Below are 22,121 nucleotides of genomic sequence, written 5' to 3' on the forward strand. Positions count from 1 at the left end.
AGAGCAGATAATTCAGAAACTCTTCTAGCAGAAGAGATGGCCAAAAGAAACAAAACTTTCCAAGAAAGTAATTTAATGTCCAATGAATACATAGGTTCAAACGGAGGAGCTTGAAGAGCCCCCAGAACCAAATTCAAACTCCAAGGAGGAGAAATTGACTTAATAACAGGTTTTATACGAACCAAAGCTTGTACAAAACAATGAATATCAGGAAGATTAGCAATCTTTCTGTGAAAAAGAACAGAAAGAGCAGAGATTTGTCCTTTCAAGGAACTTGCAGACAAACCTTTATCCAAACCATCCTGAAGAAACTGTAAAATTCTCGGAATTCTAAAAGAATGCCAGGAGAAATGATGAGAAAGGCACCAAGAAATATAAGTCTTCCAGACTCGATAATATATCTTCCTAGATACAGATTTACGAGCCTGTAACATAGTATTAATCACAGAGTCAGAGAAACCTCTTTGACTAAGAATCAAGCGTTCAATCTCCATACCTTTAAATTTAAGGATTTGAGATCCTGATGGTAAAAAGGACCTTGCGACAAAAGGTCTGGTCTTAACGGAAGAGTCCATTGTTGGCAAGAGGCCATCCGGACAAGATACGCATACCAAAACCTGTGAGGCCATGCTGGAGCCACCAGCAGAACAAACGAGCATTCCTTCAGAATCTTGGAGATTACTCTTGGAAGAAGAACTAGAGGTGGAAAGATATAGGCAGGATGATACTTCCAAGGAAGTGACAATGCATCCACTGCTTCCGCCTCAGGATCCCTGGATCTGGACACATACCTGGGAAGTTTCTTGTTTAGATGAGAAGCCATCAGATCTATTTCTGGAAGTCCCCACATTTGAACAATCTGAAGAAATACCTCTGGGTGAAGAGACCATTCGCCTGGATGTAACGTTTGGTGACTGAGATAATCCGCTTCCCAATTGTCTATACTTGGGATATGAACCGCAGAAATTAGACAGGAGCTGGATTCCGCCCATACCAGTATTCGAGATACTTCTTTCATAGCCAGAGGACTGTGAGTCCCTCCTTGATGATTGATATATGCCACAGTTGTGACATTGTCTGTCTGAAAACAAATGAACGATTCTCTCTTTAGAAGAGGCCATGACTGAAGAGCTCTGAAAATTGCACGGAGTTCCAAAACATTGATTGGTAATCTCACCTCCTGAGATTCCCAAACCCCTTGTGCTGTCAGAGACCTCCAAACAGCTCCCCAACCTGTCAGACTTGCATCTGTTGAAATTACAGTCCAGGTCGGAAGAACAAAAGAAGCCCCCTGAATTAAACGATGGTGATCTGTCCACCACGTCAGAGAGTGTCGAACAATCGGTTTTAAAGATATTAATTGAGATATCTTTGTGTAATCCCTGCACCACTGGTTCAGCATACAGAGCTGAAGAGGTCACATGTGAAAACGAGCAAAGGGGATCGCGTCCGATGCAGCAGTCATAAGACCTAGAATTTCCATGCATAAGGCTACCGAAGGGAATGATTGAGACTGAAGGTTTCGACAAGCTGAGATCAATTTTAGACGTCTCTTGACTGTCAGAGACAGAGTCATGGACACTGAATCTATCTGGAAACCTAAAAAGGTTACCCTTGTCTGAGGAATCAATTAACTTTTCGGTAAATTGATCCTCCAACCATGATCTCGAAGAAACAACACAAGTCGATTCGTATGAGATTCTGCTAAATGTGAACACTGAGCAAGTACCAAGATATCGTCCAAATAAGGAAATACCACAATAACCTGTTCTCTGATTACAGACAGAAGGGCACCGAGAACCGTTGTAAAAATTCTTGGAGCTGTTGCTAGGCCAAACGGCAGAGCCACAAACTGGTAATGCTTGTCTAGGAAAGAGAATCTCAGAAACTGATAGTGATCTGGATGAATCGGAATATGCAAATATGCATCCTGTAAATCTATTGTGGACATATAATGCCCTTGCTGAACAAAAGGCAGGATAGTCCTTATAGTTACCATTTTGAATGTTGGTATCCTTACATAACGATTCAATATTTTTAGATCCAGAACTGGTCTGAAGGAATTCTCCTTCTTTGGTACAATGAAGAGATTTGAATAAAACCCCAGCCCCTGTTCCAGAACTGGAACTGGCATAATTACTCCAGCCAACTCTAGATCTGAAACACATTTCAGAAATGCTTGAGCCTTCGCTGGATTTACTGGGACACGGGAAAGAAAAAATCTCTTTGCAGGAGGCCTTATCTTGAAGCCAATTCTGTACCCTTCTGAAACAATGTTCTGAATCCAAAGATTGTGAATTGAATTGATCCAAATTTCTTTGAAAAATCGTAATCTGCCCCCTACCAGCTGGGCTGGAATGAGGGCCGCACCTTCATGTGGACTTGGGAGCTGGCTTTGGTTTTCTAAAAGGCTTGGATTTATTCCAGACTGGAGATGGTTTCCAAACTGATACCGCTCCTGTGGGTGAAGGATCAGGCTTTTGTTCCTTGTTGTGACGAAAGGAACGAAAACGATTATTAGACCTAAATTTACCTTTAGATTTTTTATCCTGTGGTAAAAAAGTTCCTTTCCCTCCAGTAACAGTTGAGATAATTGAATCCAACTGAGAACCAAATAATTTATTACCCTGGAAAGAAAGGGAAAGCAAAGTTGACTTAGAAGACATATCAGCATTCCAAGTTTTAAGCCATAAAGCTCTTCTAGCTAAAATAGCTAGAGACATATACCTGACATCAACTCTAATGATATCAAAAATGGCATCACAAATAAAGTTATTAGCATGTTGAAGAAGATTAACAATGCTATGAGAATTATGATCGGTTACTTGTTGCGCTAAAGCTTCTAACCAAAAAGTTGAAGCTGCAGCAACATCCGCTAAAGATATAGCAGGTCTAAGAAGATTACCTGAACATAAGTAAGCTTTTCTTAGAAAGGATTCAATCTTCCTATCTAAAGGATCCTTAAAGGAAGTACTATCTGCCATAGGAATAGTAGTATGTTTAGCAAGAGTAGAGACAGCCCCATCAACCTTAGGGATTTTGTCCCAAAACTCTAATCTGTCAGATGGCACAGGATATAATTGCTTAAAACGTTTAGAAGGAGTAAATGAATTACCCAAATTATTCCATTCCCTGGAGATTACTTCAGAAATAGCATCAGGGACAGGAAAAACTTCTGGAATAACTACAGGAGATTTAAAAAACCTTATTTAAACGTTTAGATTTAGTATCAAGAGGACCAGAATCCTCTATTTCTAATGCAATTAAGACTTCTTTAAGTAAAGAACGAATAAATTCCATTTTGAATAAATATGAAGATTTATCAGCATCAATCTCTGAAACAGAATCCTCTGAACCAGAGGAATCATTATCAGAATCAGAATGATGATGTTCATTTAAAAATTCATCTGAAAAATGAGAAGTTTTAAAAGACCTTTTACGTTTACTAGAAGGAGGAATAACAGACATAGCCTTCTTAATGGATTTAGAAACAAAATCTCTTATGTTAACAGGAACACTCTGAGTATTAGATGTTGATGGAACAGCAACAGGTAATGTAACATTACTAAAGGAAATATTATCTGCATTAACAAGTTTTTCATGACATTCATTACAAACAACAGCTGGAGGAACAGATACCACAAGTTTACAGCAGATACACTTAACTTTGGTAGATCCAGCACCAGGCAGCGACTTTCCAGAAGTATCTTCTGACTCAGGGTCAATCTGGGACATCTTGCAATATGTAATAGAAAAAACAACATATAAAGCAAAATTGATCAAATTCCTTAAATGACAGTTTCAGGAATGGGAAAAAATGCCAGTGAACAAGCTTCTAGCAACCAGAAGCAATAAATAATGAGACTTAAATAATGTGGAGACAAAAGTGACGCCCATATTTTATAGCGCCAAAAAAGACGCCCACATTATTTGGCGCCTAAATGCTTTTGGCGCCAAAAATGACACCACATCCGGAACGCCGACACTTTTGGCGCAAAAAAACGTCAAAAAATGGCGCAACTTCCGGCGACACGTATGACGCCGGAAACAGTAAATAATTTTTTGCGCCAAAAAAGTCAGCGCCAAGAATGACGCAATAAAATTAAGCATTTTCAGCCCCCGCGAGCCTAACAGCCCACAGGGAAAAAAGTCAAATTTTAAGGTAAGAAAAAAATTGATTTATTCATATGCATTATCCCAAATATGAAACTGACTGTCTGCAATAAGGAACGTTGAACATCCTGAGTCAAGGCAAATAAATGTTTGAACACATATATTTAGAACTTTTATATAAAAGTGCCCAACCATAGCTTAGAGTGTCACAGAAAATAAGACTTACTTACCCCAGGACACTCATCTACATGTAGTAGAAAGCCAAACCAGTACTGAAACGAGAATCAGTAGAGGTAATGGTATATATAAGAGTATATCGTCGATCTGAAAAGGGAGGTAAGAGATGAATCTCTACGACCGATAACAGAGAACCTATGAAATAGACCCCGTAGAAGGAGATCATTGAATTCAAATAGGCAATACTCTCCTCACATCCCTCTGACATTCACTGCACGCTGAGAGGAAAACCGGGCTCCAACCTGCTGCGGAGCGCATATCAACGTAGAATCTAGCACAAACTTACTTCACCACCTCCATAGGAGGCAAAGTTTGTAAAACTGATTTGTGGGTGTGGTGAGGGGTGTATTTATAGGCATTTTGAGGTTTGGGAAACTTTGCCCCTCCTGGTAGGAATGTATATCCCATACGTCACTAGCTCATGGACTCTTGCTAATTACATGAAAGAAATAAGAAACAAATTACAAGATTTTTAAACTAATTACACCTAATCTAATCCCACTAACAAAATAAAAAAGCCCCCCACAATAAAAAGAAGCCCTACCCTACACTAAATTACAAATAGCCCTTAAAGGGCCTTTTGCGGTGCATTGCCCCAAAGTAATCAGCTCTTTTACCTGTAAAAAAAATTACAAATCCCCCCCAACATTAAAACCCACCACCCACACAACCAACCCTACTCTAAAACCCACCCAATACCCCCTTAAAAAAACCTAACACTAACCCCTTGAAGATCACCTTACCGGGACAAGTCTTCATCCAACCGGGCCGAAGTCCTCAACGAAGCCGGGGGAAGTCTTCATCCAAGTCGGGTGAAGTGGTCCTCCAGACGGGCAGAAGTCTTCATCCAGACGGCATCTTCTATCTTCATCCATCCGGCGTAGAGCGAGTCCATCTTCAAGACATCCGGCGCAGAGCATCATCTTCCAACAAAGTCTTCTTACTAAATGACGGTTCCTTTAAGTGACGTCATCCAAGATGGCGTCCCTTCAATTCCGATTGGTTGATAGAATTCTATCAGCCAATCGGAATTAAGGTAGAAAAAATCCAATTGGCTGATGCAATCAGCCAATAGGCTTGAGCTGGCATTCTATTGGCTGATTGGAACAGCCAATAGAATGCCAGCTCAATCCTATTGGCTGATTGGATCAGCCAATAGGATTGAACGTCAATCCTATTGGCTGATTGCATTAGCCAATAGGATTTTTTCTACCTTAATTCCGATTGGCTGATAGAATTCTATCAGCCAATCAGAATTGAAGGGACGCCATCTTGGATGACATCACTTAAAGGAACAGTCATTTAGTAAGAAGACTTCGTTGGAAGAGGATGCTCCGCGCCGGATGTCTTGAAGATGGACCCACTCCACGTTGGATGAATGAAGATAGAAGATGCCGTCTGGATGAAGGCTTCTGCCCGTCTGAAGGACCACTTTGCCCGGCTTGGATGAAGACTTCTCCCAGCTTCGTTGAGGACTTCGGCCCGGTTGGATGAAGACTTCTCCCAGCTTTGTTGAGGACTTCGGCCCGGTTGGATGAAGACTTCTCCCGGTAAGGTGATCTTCAAGGGGTTAGTGTTTTTTTTTTTTAAGGGGGTATTGGGTGGGTTTTAGAGTAGGGTTGGTTGTGTGGGTGGTGGGTTTTAATGTTGGGGGGGATTTGTAATTTTTTTTACAGGTAAAAGAGCTGATTACTTTGGGGCAATGCCCCGCAAAAGGCTCTTTTAAGGGCTATTTTTAATTTAGTGTAGGGTAGGGCTTTTTTATTTTGGGGGGATTAGATTAGGTGTAATTAGTTTAAAAACCTTGTAATTTATTATTTTCTGTAATTTAGTGGGGGGAGGGGTTTGTACTTTAGATAATTTTATTTAATTGTATTTAATTTAGGGAATTAATTTAATTATAGTGTAGTGTTAGGTGTTAGTGTAACTTAGGTTAGGTTTTATTTTACAGGTAAATTTGTATTTATTTTAGCTAGGTAGTTATTAAATAGTTAATAACTATTTAATAACTATTCTACCTAGTTAAAATAAATACAAACTTGCCTGTAAAATAAAAATAAACCCTAAGCTAGATACAATGTAACTGTTAGTTATATTGTAGCTATTTTAGGGTTTATTTTACAAGTAAGTATTTCGTTTTAAATAGGAATAATTAAGTTAATTATAGTAATTTTATTTATTTTTAGGGTTAGACTTAGGTTTAGGGGTTAATAACTTTAATATAGTGGCAGCGACGTTGGGGGCGGCAGATTAGGGGTTAATAAATGTAGGCAGGTGGCGGCAATGTTAGAGACGGCAGATTAGAGGTATCTTTAAATAATATTTGCGAGGCGGAAGTGCATCGGTTTAGGGTTTAATATGTTTATTATAGTGGCGGCGACGTTGGGGGCGACAGATTATGGGTTAAGAAGTGTAGGCAGGCTGCGGCGACATTGGGGAAAGCAGATTAGGGGTTCATAAGTATAATGTAGGTGGCAGCGGTGTCCGGAGCGGCAGATTAGGGGTTAATAATATAATGTAGGTTGCGGCGATGTCGGGGGCGGCAGATTAGGGGTTAATAAGTGTAAGACTAGGGGTGTTTAGACTCGGGGTTCATGTTAGGGTGTTAGGTTTAGACATAAATTTTATTTCCCCATAGGAATCAATGGGGCTGCGTTAGGGAGCTTAACGCTGCTTTTTTGCAGGTGTTAGACTTTTTTTCAGCCGGCTTTCCTCGTTGATTACTATGGGGAAATCGTGCACGAGCATGTTACACCAGCTCACCGATGACTTAAGCAGCGCTGGTATTGGAGTGCGGTAATGAGCAAAATTTTGCTCAACGCTCACTTCTTGTCTGGTTTGTAAAAACCCGTAATACCAGCGCTGTATGTAAGTGAGCAGTGAGCATAAACTGCTCGTTAGCACCGCATAGCGTCTAACGCAAAACTCGTAATCTAGGTGTTAGCCAGTAATCTTCCAAGAACACCCCAGGGCTCTTGCACATGAGAATGTAGCATGTGACTGGATTCTTGTTTCTTATTGGCTCACCAACAGTATCATTCTATGGTTCGGGAGTGTATCTGATGTGTGATTTTGAGTATATATTTATCCCTCTACTTTTGCAGTTAAACACAGTAAAAAAATAATTTTATTAAAAAATAATATACCATAACAAAATGCAGCATTTTATTTTTACACTGAAATGTCCCTTTAAATAAAGTATTTCCTTTATATTATGTATAATTATCAGGCATTTGCATACTGTACTAATATCTAATGATCAGATACGTTTATGAAGGATATAGAGCAGGTTTCTACAGCCTAAATTCCTGGAACAATAATGTGTCCCTCTACTTTCCAATACCAAATTACTCATCTCCCTTTTTTTTCTTTTGCATCTCACATTGTACAGGCTCATGATTTGTTCTGTCTGAATGAATGAGCTGTGCATGTTATGGATCTATGTTTATATTTGCATAATTTATCTTGATATTTAATTACTCTTCATGTGTGATAATAGAAAATAATACATTTTATTATGCTAATTTGCAATATTTGGCCTAGTTTCCATTAAGGTACTAATGTTTGGAAACTGGTGGTAAAAACATTTATCTCCATTGAACTCTATGGAGAATTTATATGTTACCACCAGTTTCCAAGCTTTACCACATTAATAGAAACTAAACCTTTGTTTGCCCACTCTGCAAATAAAGAAAATAGGATAACAACAATGTGGCCTTTATTTGTTTGACATTCCTGTTATAGGAAATGAGTCATTCACTATGGTGTTTTCACATCTCAGGCAACAGTGTGTGAAAAATAATTTGTGTTCGTCATCCGACTGGCTCTGGCAGTGTAATTCAGTCTTGTTTGCTAATATGAATGTGTTGTATGTATTATTTTGAGAGACCCTATGACTAGTACGTATTTATTTCTTTGTTTTAAAAAATGTTTTAATATAATATGGAGAAAATAATAAACATCCTGAAAGACCCTGCATTGTGTTACCTGGTGTCAAACGTTTACATCTTTATTTTTGCACCATTGAATTGGTGAAGCTGTGTGCGTTGTATGTAACCTTAAATTTGTTCTTTGCATACCTTGATATGTCAGAAAACTGGAACTCCATGTGCAGAGGGTTACGCCCATCACTACCCAAGTATAGACTGTCTGAGGATCTCACAGGATTCATAGCTGAGCAGGAGACCTGCAAGAGAGACCGTCTGCTATAACCTTTAAAGGGACATTGAACCCAATTTTTTTCTTTCATGATTCAGATAGAGCATGCAATTTTAAGCAACTTTCTAATATACTCCTATTATCAAATTTTATTCATTCTCTTGCCACCTTTTTTGAAAAGCAAGAATGTAAGTTTAGAGGCTGGCCCATTTTTAGTGAACAACCTGGGCTGTTCTTGCTGATTGGTGGATAAATTCACCCACCAATAAGCAAGTGCTGTACAGGGTTGTTGACTTGCTCCTTTAGCTTAGATGCTTCATTTTTCAAATAAAGATAGCAAGAGAACAAAGAAGAATTGATAATAGGAGTTAATTAGAAAGTTGCTTAAAATTGCCTGCTTTATCTGAATCACGAAAGAAATGTTTTGGGTTCAGTGTCCCTTTCAGTGATGCATATTTTTCAGGCATTGTGGCACACCTGTGGATTTCACCTTCTAAATAAAACCTCTTCCAAATTACTTTATTAACAGGACATTCTATATAATTGCAGCATTTTTTTTTTATTATTTTTTTTTTTAATTGTGCTCCTGTGTCACTCCAACTGAGGTTTTAGCTTGTAAGCAAATGAGAACCAGGCATACATGCATATGCTCCAGCCACTGGCAGTATCCTCATCTGGAAAAGACTTTATGTTTTATCTTTTTTTAAAAAAAAGAATTAACCGCATAGTAAAAGAAAAGTATTTGTCTAAAAAACCCCAAAACAAAACAATCTAATAAAAAAGAGCAGATTTACACTAGAATGTCCCTTTCTCGTCTAGTGATGGCCAACTTCCTAACACAAGGGTCCAGCAGTTCTTAAGGGATACGTAAAAGTGTATGGCCATTAAACAGACAAATAATAATATATTGGCTAAAAGTGCCCACTGGCACATGGACAGATTTAGATAAAATTGCAGGGCACCCTGTCTGCTGTCACCTCCAGAGGGCAGTCATGAGCTGTGGCTGTCTTGTTTACCCACTCACCATAATAACCCAAAGCATTTTTTTAGTTCTGCTTTTTTATATGGCCCAGTTGGCCACCCCTGAACTGCACAACACAATTAGAAATGGATACTTAAGTCCTACGTCCTTACGGATTTCACTTTTTATCCATGAAATGGGCAGTTATTTTCCGTTAAATATACTTACAGAGCTGTAAGTATTATTTATTTATTATATCAGTGACATTGACGTGTACAAAGCAAATTAGCACAGACAGTCATAAAATAAATACAAATGCCAGGTATAATGTGTTGTCTATTTGTGAGGAGAATAGTCCTCTCCCTGAGGGAATTTATAAACGTAGTCAATGCCAACTGAATTTCCAATTTATGGCAAATAAAATGATAAACTTATCAAACAAAGAGAATCAAGTAAAAAAGAGAACAAATACAGTAAAGTAACATAAACCGTCTAGTTATGGTATCAATGAAAGCTGTTACATATTTTTTAAATTAATGACGCCACATCTTTTAAAAGGGATAGAAAGGAAAAAAAATAAAATGTGCAGGTGTGCATTTCAATTTTAAATATAAGCATATTTGTAATATACTTTCATCAACAAAAATTATTCTAGTGAAAGCTATTATTGCTTCACAACGCCATATGCACATATCCTGTGAGGGCCGTGCACCAGTATAATACACCATTACTGCTTCACAACGGCATATGCACATATCCTGTGAGGGCCGTGCACCAGTATAATACACCATTACTGCTTCACAACGGCATATGCACATATCCTGTGAGGGCCGTGCACCAGTATAATACACCATTATTGCTTCACAACGCCATATGCACATATCCTGTGAGGGCCGTGCACCGGTATAATACACCATTATTGCTTCACAACGCCATATGCACATATCCTGTGAGGGCCGTGCACCAGTATAATACACCATTACTGCTTCACAACAGCATATGCACATATCCTGTGAGGGCCGTGCACCAGTAAAATACACCAGTACTGCTTCACAACGCCATATGCACATATCCTGTGAGGGCCGTGCACCAGTATAATACACCATTATTGCTTCACAACGCCATATGCACATATCCTGTGAGGGCCGTGCACCAGTATAATACACCATTATTGCTTCACAACGCCATATGCACATATCCTGTGAGGGCCGTGCACCAGTATAATACACCATTATTGCTTCACGCCATATGCACATATCCTGTGAGGGCCGTGCACCGGTATAATACACCATTACTGCTTCACAACGCCATATGCACATATCCTGTGAGGGCCGTGCACCAGTATAATACACCATTACTGCTTCACAACGGCATATGCACATATCCTGTGAGGGCCGTGCACCGGTATAATACACCATTACTGCTTCACAACGCCATATGCACATATCCTGTGAGGGCCGTGCACCAGTATAATACACCATTACTGCTTCACAACGGCATATGCACATATCCTGTGAGGGCCGTGCACCGGTATAATACACCATTACTGCTTCACAACGGCATATGCACATATCCTGTGAGAGCCGTGCACCAGTATAATACACCATTATTGCTTCACAACGCCATATGCACATATCCTGTGAGGGCCGTGCACCAGTATAATACACCATTACTGCTTCACAACGCCATATGCACATATCCTGTGAGGGCCGTGCACCAGTATAATACACCATTACTGCTTCACAACGGCATATGCACATATCCTGTGAGGGCCGTGCACCAGTATAATACACCATTACTGCTTCACAACGGCATATGCACATATCCTGTGAGGGCCGTGCACCAGTATAATACACCATTATTGCTTCACAACGCCATATGCACATATCCTGTGAGGGCCGTGCACCAGTATAATACACCATTATTGCTTCACAATGCCATATGCACATATCCTGTGAGGGCCGTGCACCAGTATAATACACCATTACTGCTTCACAACGGCATATGCACATATCCTGTGAGGGCCGTGCACCAGTATAATACACCATTATTGCTTCACAACGCCATATGCACATATCCTGTGAGGGCCGTGCACCGGTATAATACACCATTATTGCTTCACAACGGCATATGCACATATCCTGTGAGGGCCGTGCACCAGTATAATACACCATTACTGCTTCACAACGCCATATGCACATATCCTGTGAGGGCCGTGCACCAGTATAATACACCATTACTGCTTCACAATGCCATATGCACATATCCTGTGAGGGCCGTGCACCGGTATAATACACCATTACTGCTTCACAACGCCATATGCACATATCCTGTGAGGGCCGTGCACCAGTATAATACACCATTACTGCTTCACAATGCCATATGCACATATCCTGTGAGGGCCGTGCACCAGTATAATACACCATTACTGCTTCACAACGGCATATGCACATATCCTGTGAGGGCCGTGCACCGGTATAATACACCATTACTGCTTCACAACAGCATATGCACATATCCTGTGAGGGCCGTGCACCAGTATAATACACCATTACTGCTTCACAACGCCATATGCACATATCCTGTGAGGGCCGTGCACCAGTATAATACACCATTACTGCTTCACAACGGCATATGCACATATCCTGTGAGGGCCGTGCACCAGTATAATACACCATTATTGCTTCACAACGCCATATGCACATATCCTGTGAGGGCCGTGCACCAGTATAATACACCATTACTGCTTCACAACGCCATATGCACATATCCTGTGAGGGCCGTGCACCAGTAAAATACACCAGTACTGCTTCACAACGGCATATGCACATATCCTGTGAGGGCCGTGCACCGGTATAATACACCATTACTGCTTCACAACGGCATATGCACATATCCTGTGAGGGCCGTGCACCAGTATAATACACCATTATTGCTTCACAACGCCATATGCACATATCCTGTGAGAGCCGTGCACCAGTATAATACACCATTACTGCTTCACAACGCCATATGCACATATCCTGTGAGGGCCGTGCACCAGTAAAATACACCAGTACTGCTTCACAACGGCATATGCACATATCCTGTGAGGGCCGTGCACCGGTATAATACACCATTACTGCTTCACAACGGCATATGCACATATCCTGTGAGGGCCGTGCACCAGTATAATACACCATTACTGCTTCACAACGCCATATGCACATATCCTGTGAGGGCCGTGCACCAGTATAATACACTATTACTGCTTCACAACGGCATATGCACATATCCTGTGAGGGCCGTGCACCGGTATAATACACCATTACTGCTTCACAACAGCATATGCACATATCCTGTGAGGGCCGTGCACCAGTATAATACACCATTACTGCTTCACAACAGCATATGCACATATCCTGTGAGGGCCGTGCACCAGTATAATACACCATTACTGCTTAGCAAGCTGGGGATGGAGTGTATTGCTTCTGAAGACATCATTTGTGTCATACAAGCCACTGCTGACTCTCTGAGAGGGTAAGGTGTTTGATTACTGGTGCACAGTCCCTCCCAGTATATGTGCATATGCTGCAGAAATGCAGTAATACATTTTACTAGAAGAGTATATTGCAAACATGCTTATATTTCAAAATGAAATATACCCATGCACATTTTATTTTTCACCTTTCTATCCCTTTTAAATGATTATACTATAAAAAAATTATTGGGATATGAAACCCCAACTTTTTCTTTCATGAATAAGATAGAGCATTTGATTTTAAACAATTTTCCACTGTATTTCTATAATAAAATTGTCTTTGTTCTCTTGGTATCCTTTGCACGTCAGCAGTAGTTTTGCAAAAGCAGTAGATAGCAGCACTTTTTGTTGTGATGAAGTGCTCCATACATATGCACACTACCTACCTAGGTATCTCTTCAACAAAGGATACTATGAGAACTAAGTTAATTTGCTAATAGAGGTAAATTGGAAGTTTGTTTTTTTAAATGTATGTTCTGTCTGAATCATGAAAGAAACATTTCAGTTTCATGCCCCTTTAACAATCTTTTATTACTGGTTGAGAGCAATATATAATTGTAATTTGTGGACTGTTTGATTTTAATCCCATATCCTGCTAGATGTGCAGCACTGTTATATATGTGGATTGTAGGTGAGACGTACAATAATTATTGACCATACACTTCTTTTGTAACCCTTGTGTCTACAGAAGTTTGTCTTCCTGGTGAATCAGGGGCGTATTATTGGCCCAGGCAAACAAGACACTTGCCTAGGGAGGCAGATTTTGGAGGGGAGGACAGCACTTTTTGAGTCTCACTATACAGAGACACTACACCCACACATGCATACACACTACACACTCACCATACACACACTGCACTACACACTCACCATACACACACTGCACTACACACTCACCATACACATATACACACTGCACTACACACTCACTACACACTCACCATACACATATACACACTGCACTACACACTCACCATACACACACTGCACTACACACTCACCATACACATATACACACTGACTACACACTCACCATACATATATACATACACTACACACTCAGCATATACATATACACACACTGCACTACACACTCACCATAGACACACTGCACTACACACTCACCATACACATATACACACTACACTACACACTCACCATAGACACACTGCACTACACACTCACCATACACATATACACACTGCACTACACACTCACCATACATATATACATACACTACACACTTACCATACACATATACATACACTACACACTTACCATACACATATACACACACTGCACTACACAATCACCATATACATACACACACACTGTACTACACATTCACCATACACATATACACACTGCACTATACACTCACCATACACATATACACACTGCACTATACACATATACACACTGCACTACACATACTGCACTACACACTCACCATACACACACTCACTACACACTCACCATACACATATACACACTGCACTACACACTCACCATACACACACTGCACTACACACTCACCATACACATATACACACTGACTACACACTCACCATACATATATACATACACTACATACTCAGCATACACATATACACACACTGCACTACACACTCACCATAGACACACTGCACTACACACTCACCATACACATATACACACTGCACTACACACTCACCATAGACACACTGCACTACACACTCACCATACACATATACACACTGCACTACACACTCACCATACATATATACATACACTACACACTTACCATACACATATACACACACTGCACTACACAATCACCATATACATACACACACACTGTACTACACATTCACCATACACATATACACACTGCACTATACACTCACCATACACATATACACACTGCACTATACATTCACCATACACATATACACACTGCACTATACACTCACCATACACACACTGTACTACACACTCACCATACACATATACACACTGCACTACACACTCACCATACATACATATATACATACACTACACACTCACCATACACATATACATACACTGCACTACACACTCACCATACACATATACATACACACACTCACCATACACATATACACACACACACTGCACTACACACTCACCATACACATATACACAAACTGCACTACGCACTCACCATACACATATACACACACTGCACTACACACTCACCATATACATACACACAGTGTGTGTATGTATATGGTGAGTGTGTAGTGTAGTGTGTGTATATGTGTATGGTGAGTGCGTAGTGTAGTGTGTGTATGTATATGTGTATAATGAGTGTGTAGTCAGTGTGTGTATGTATATGTGTATGGTGAGTGTGTAGTGCTGTGTATGTATATGTGTATGGTGAGTATGTAGTGCAGTGTGTGTATGTATATGTGTATGGTGAGTGTGTAGTGCAGTGTATGCATATGTGTATGGTGAGTGTGTAGTGCAGTGTGTGTATGTATTTGTGTATAGTGTGTGTGTGTATGTATATGTATATGGTGAGTGTGTAGTGCAGTGTATGTATATGTGTATGGTGAGTGTGTAGTGTGTGTATGTATATGTGTATGGTGAGTGTGTAATGCATTGTGTGTATGTATATTTGTATGGTGAGTGTATAGTGCAGTGTGTGTATGTGTATGGTGAGTGTGTAGTGCAGTGTTTGTATGTATATGTGTATAGTGAGTGTTTAGTGCAGTGTGTGTATGTGTATGGTGAGTGTGTAGTGTAGTGTATGTATATGTGTATGGTGAGTGTGTAGTGCAGTGTGTGTATGTGTATGGTGAGTGTGTAGTGCAGTGTGTGTATGTGTATGGTGAGTGTGTAGTGCAGTGTGTGTATGTGTATGGTGAGTGTGTAGTGCAGTGTGTGTATATGTGTAGTGCAGTGTATGTATGTATATGTTTATGGTGAGTGTGTAGTGCAGTCTATGTATGTATGTGTATGGTGAGTGTGTAGTGCAGTGTGTGTATGTATATGTGTATGGTGAGCGTGTAGTGCAGTGTATGTATGTATATGTTTATGGTGAGTGTGTAGTGCAGTGTGTGAATGTATATGTGTATGGTGAGTGTAGTGCAGTGTGTGTATGTGTACGGTGAGTGTGTAGTGCAGTGTATGTATGTTTATGGTAAGTGCGTAGTGCAGTGTGTGTATGTGTATGGTGAGTATGTAGTGCAGTGTGTGTGTGTGTGTATATATATATATATATATATATATATATATATATATATATATATATATATGTATATGTGTGTGTGTATGGTGAGTGTGTAGTGTATGTATATATGTATGGTGAGTGTGTAGTACAGTGTGTGTATGTATATGTGTATGGTGAGTGTGTAGTGCAGTGTATGTATGGTGAGTGTGTAGTGCAGTGTGTGTATGGTGAATGTGTAGTGCTGTGTATGTTTATGGTGAGTGTGTAGTGCAGTGTGTGTGTGATGAATATGTAGTGCAGTGTGTGTATGTTTATGTGTATGGTGAGGGTGTAGGACAGTGTGTGTGTGTGTGTGTATGGTGAGTGTGTAGTACAGTGTGTATATGTGTGTAGTGCAGTGTGTGTATGTGTATGGTGAGTGTGTAGTGCAGTGTGTGTATGTATATGGTGAGTGTGTAGTGCAGTGTGTGTATGTATATGTGTACGGTGCGTGTAGTGCAGTGTGTGTATGTATATGGTTAGTGTGTAGTGCAGTGTGTGTATATGTGTATGGTGAGTGCGTAGTGCAGTGTGTGTGTATGGTGAATATGCAGTGTATATATATGTGTATGGTGAGTGTGTAGTGCAGTGTGTGTATGTATATAGTGAGTGTGTAGTGCAGTGTGTGTATATGTGTATGGTGAGTGCGTAGTGCAGTGTGTGTATATGTGTATGGTGAGTGTGTAGTGCAGACACTCACCATACACATACACACACTGCACTATACACTCACCATACAAATATACATACACACACTGCATTACACACTCACCATACATATATACATACACTGCACTACACACTCACCATACACATATACACACTGCACTACACAATCACCATATACATACACACACTGCACTACACACTCACCATACACATATACACACTGCACTACACACTCACCATACACATATACATACACACACTGCACTACACACTCACCAAACACACACTCACCATACACCTATACATACACTGCACTACACACTCACCATACACATACACACACTATACTACACACCCACCATACACATACACACACACTACACTACACACTCACCATACACATATACATACACACACTGCACTACACACTCACCATACACATATACACACACTGCACTACACACCCACCATACACATATACACACACTACACTACACACTCACCATACACATATACATACACACACTGCACTACACACTCACCATACACATATACACGCACTGCACTACGCACTCACCATACACATATACACACACTGCACTACACACTCACTATATACATACACACACTGCACTACACACTCACCATATACATACACACACTGCACTACACACTCACCATAAACCTATACATACATACACTGCACACTCACCATACTACGCACTCACCATACACATATACACACACTGCACTACACACTCACCATATACATACACACACTGCACTACACACACACCGTACACATATACATACACACACTGCACTACACACTCACCATATACATACACACACTGCACTACACATTCACCATACACATACACACACTGCATTACACACTCACCATACACATAAACATACACACACTGCAACACACTCACGATACACACACTGCACTACATATTCACCATACACACACTGCACTACACACTCACCATAAACATACACAGCACTACACACTCACCATACACATACACAGCACTACACACTCACCATACACATATACATACACACACTACACTACACACTCACCATACACATACACACACTGCACTACACACTCACCATACACATACTGCACTACACACTCACCATATACATACACACACTGCACTACACACTCACCATAGACACACTGCACTACACACTCACCATACACATATACACACTGCACTACACACTCACCATACATATATACATACACTACACACTTACCATACACATATACATACACTACACACTTACCATACACATATACACACACTGCACTACACACTCACCATATACATACACACACTGCACTACACACTCACCATACACACACTGTACTACACACTCACCATACACATAAACATACACACACTGCAACACACTCATGATACACACACTGCACTACATATTCACCATACACACACTGCACTACACACTCACAGCACTACACATTCACCATACACATACACACACTGCACTACACACTCACCATACACATATACATACACACACTGCACTACACACTCACCATACACATACACACACTGTACTACACACTTACCATACACATATACTACACACTCACCATACATATATACATACACTACACACTCACCATACACACACACATATATATATATATATATATATATATATATATATATATATATATATATATATATATAAAACACACACTGCACTACGGACTTACCATAAACATACATACACTGCACTACACACTCACCGTACACATATACATACACACACTGCACTACACACTCACCGTACACATATACATACACACACTGCACTACACACTCACCATACACATATACATACACACACTACACACTCACCATACACATATACACACTGCACTACACAATCACCATATACATACACACACTGCACTACACACTCACCATACACATATACACACTGCACTACACACTCACCATACACATATACACACTGCACTACACACTCACCATACACATATACATACACACACTGCACTACACACACTGCACTACACACTCACCAAACACACACTACACTACACACTCACCATACACCTATACATACACTGCACTACACACTCACCATACACATACACACACTATACTACACACCCACCATACACATACACACACACTACACTACACACTCACCATACACATATACATACACACACTGCACTACACACTCACCATACACATATACACGCACTGCACTACGCACTCACCATACACATATACACACACTGCACTACACACTCACTATATACATACACACACTGCACTACACACTCACCATATACATACACACACTGCACTACACACTCACCATAAACCTATACATACATACACTGCACACTCACCATACACATATACACACACTGCACTACGCACTCACCATACACATATACACACACTGCACTACACACTCACCATATACATACACACACTGCACTACACACACACCGTACACATATACATACACACACTGCACTACACACTCACCATATACATACACACACTGCACTACACATTCACCATACACATACACACACTGCATTACACACTCACCATACACATAAACATACACACACTGCAACACACTCACGATACACACACTGCACTACATATTCACCATACACACACTGCACTACACACTCACCATAAACATACACAGCACTACACACTCACCATACACATACACAGCACTACACACTCACCATACACATATACATACACACACTACACTACACACTCACCATACACATACACACACTGCACTACACACTCACCATACACATACTGCACTACACACTCACCATATACATACACACACTGCACTACACACTCACCATAGACACACTGCACTACACACTCACCATACACATATACACACTGCACTACACACTCACCATACATATATACATACACTACACACTTACCATACACATATACATACACTACACACTTACCATACACATATACACACACTGCACTACACACTCACCATATACATACACACACTGCACTACACACTCACCATACACACACTGTACTACACACTCACCATACACATAAACATACACACACTGCAACACACTCATGATACACACACTGCACTACATATTCACCATACACACACTGCACTACACACTCACAGCACTACACATTCACCATACACATACACACACTGCACTACACACTCACCATACACATATACATACACACACTGCACTACACACTCACCATACACATACACACACTGTACTACACACTTACCATACACATATACTACACACTCACCATACATATATACATACACTACACACTCACCATACACACACATATATATATATATATATATATATATATATATATATATATATATATATATATATATATATATATATATATATATATATAAAACACACACTGCACTACGGACTTACCATAAACATACATACACTGCACTACACACTCACCGTACACATATACATACACACACTGCACTACACACTCACCGTACACATATACATACACACACTGCACTACACACTCACCATACACATATACATACACACACTACACACTCACCATAAACCTATACATACACTGCACTACACACTCGCCATATACATATACATACACACACTGCACTACACACTCACCATACACATATACATACATACATACACTGCACTACACACTCACCATAAACATATACATTCACACACTGCACTACACACTCACCATACACATATACACACTGCACTACATATTCACAATACACATACACACACTGCACTACACACTCACCATACACATATATACACACACACTGGACTACACACTCACCATACAACACTGCACTACACACTCACCATACACATACTGCACTACACATTCACCATACACTTACACATACACACACTGTACTAAACACTCAACATAAACATATACACACTGCACTACACATTCACCATACACACACTGCACTACACACTCACCATACACATACACACACTACACTACATACTCACACTACACATATATGCATACATACACTGCACTACACACACACTTGCATATAAACATTTAATTTGGAAATACCATGAAAAAGAAAAGTCAAGTTTAACCCTCACCAAAAAATATTGTGGCCTAAAACAGGGTGGGGGGGGGGGGCAGTATTGTGACTGCCTGGGGGTGTTTGTGTAGCACAAAACCTAAATATGCCACTATGGTTAATACAAACATTAATATTCAATCTCAATAATTAATAAATGGATAGCATAGTATTACCTGCTCTGGAAGAGGGTTCTCATTATCTGGAACAGCTAGAGGTGTGCTTTCTGTAAAGTCTCCATAGGAAAACAGGAAAAGGATAAGAGTCCAGCGAGGAGGAAACATAATGTTAAGGAATTGCTTGCTTCCAGCGGTGTGAACCATAATTACATGTTCACAGCTTTATATAAAACAGATGAGGTGGCTGGCTTGCATGGCCCATTTTTTCACAATGTGTCCTTGACTCCAACCATAACATGTCATACTATTTGGTCTCTGTTCCTCACATGGACATTGCAGATGTTTTACAAGGATTAAGGAGGTGTCCTGTTAACCCTATTTATTTTCACTATTCACGTTTTCAGATACTCTGTTTCTCACATTTGCAAAACTTATGAGATCAACTATGATTAACTATTTCAAAGCCACACCCCTGCAAATTCATATTCAATATCACAACTAAACAATTAATTACTATCAACTTCCAGCTAGACACCCAGAGAACAGCGATTATCCTCTCATGTCAGCCACACAGAGAAACTATTAGCCATCTCCGTCAGCCACACATAGAGCAATGATTAACACCTTCTGTCAACTACATGAAGAGTGATGACTGATTAAAGGAATACAAAGGCCAAAATTAAAATTTGCATTGGTGCAATTCAATTTTGAATAGAAGTTTTTTCTCAATATACTTCCATTAGCAAAAATGCTTCAAGTAACAGTTATTGCTATTTTTCAGCTGCATACACACATATGCTGTAGGGGCTCAAGAATTGAAACACCACACATTCTCATGGAGTCAGCAGTGGTTTGTATAAAACAAATTATGTTTTCATTTGTACAATACAAACACTCTTTGAGCACAGGCCATTACAGCATATG

The 22,121-nt window shown here is 40.0% G+C and overlaps 1 protein-coding gene across 1 annotated transcript in view; it reads right to left on the bottom strand.

Moving 5' to 3' along the window:
• LOC128656116 (sex hormone-binding globulin) overlaps window positions 1–21,893 on the bottom strand; it is a 122,443-nt gene extending 100,550 nt beyond the window's left edge. Inside the window, exons 1-2 of the mRNA XM_053709824.1 lie at window positions 21,255–21,893; window positions 8,430–8,536 (exon numbers count right to left, since the gene is read on the bottom strand). Of these exons, the coding sequence (XP_053565799.1) occupies window positions 8,430–8,536; window positions 21,255–21,401 (254 nt within the window). The 5' untranslated portion in view covers window positions 21,402–21,893. The remainder of the gene's footprint in view (window positions 1–8,429; window positions 8,537–21,254) is intronic.
• Between the last annotated feature and the right edge of the window lie 228 nt (window positions 21,894–22,121).

The sequence above is a fragment of the Bombina bombina genome, chromosome 4, assembly GCF_027579735.1.
Source record: "Bombina bombina isolate aBomBom1 chromosome 4, aBomBom1.pri, whole genome shotgun sequence".
NCBI lineage: Eukaryota > Metazoa > Chordata > Amphibia > Anura > Bombinatoridae > Bombina > Bombina bombina.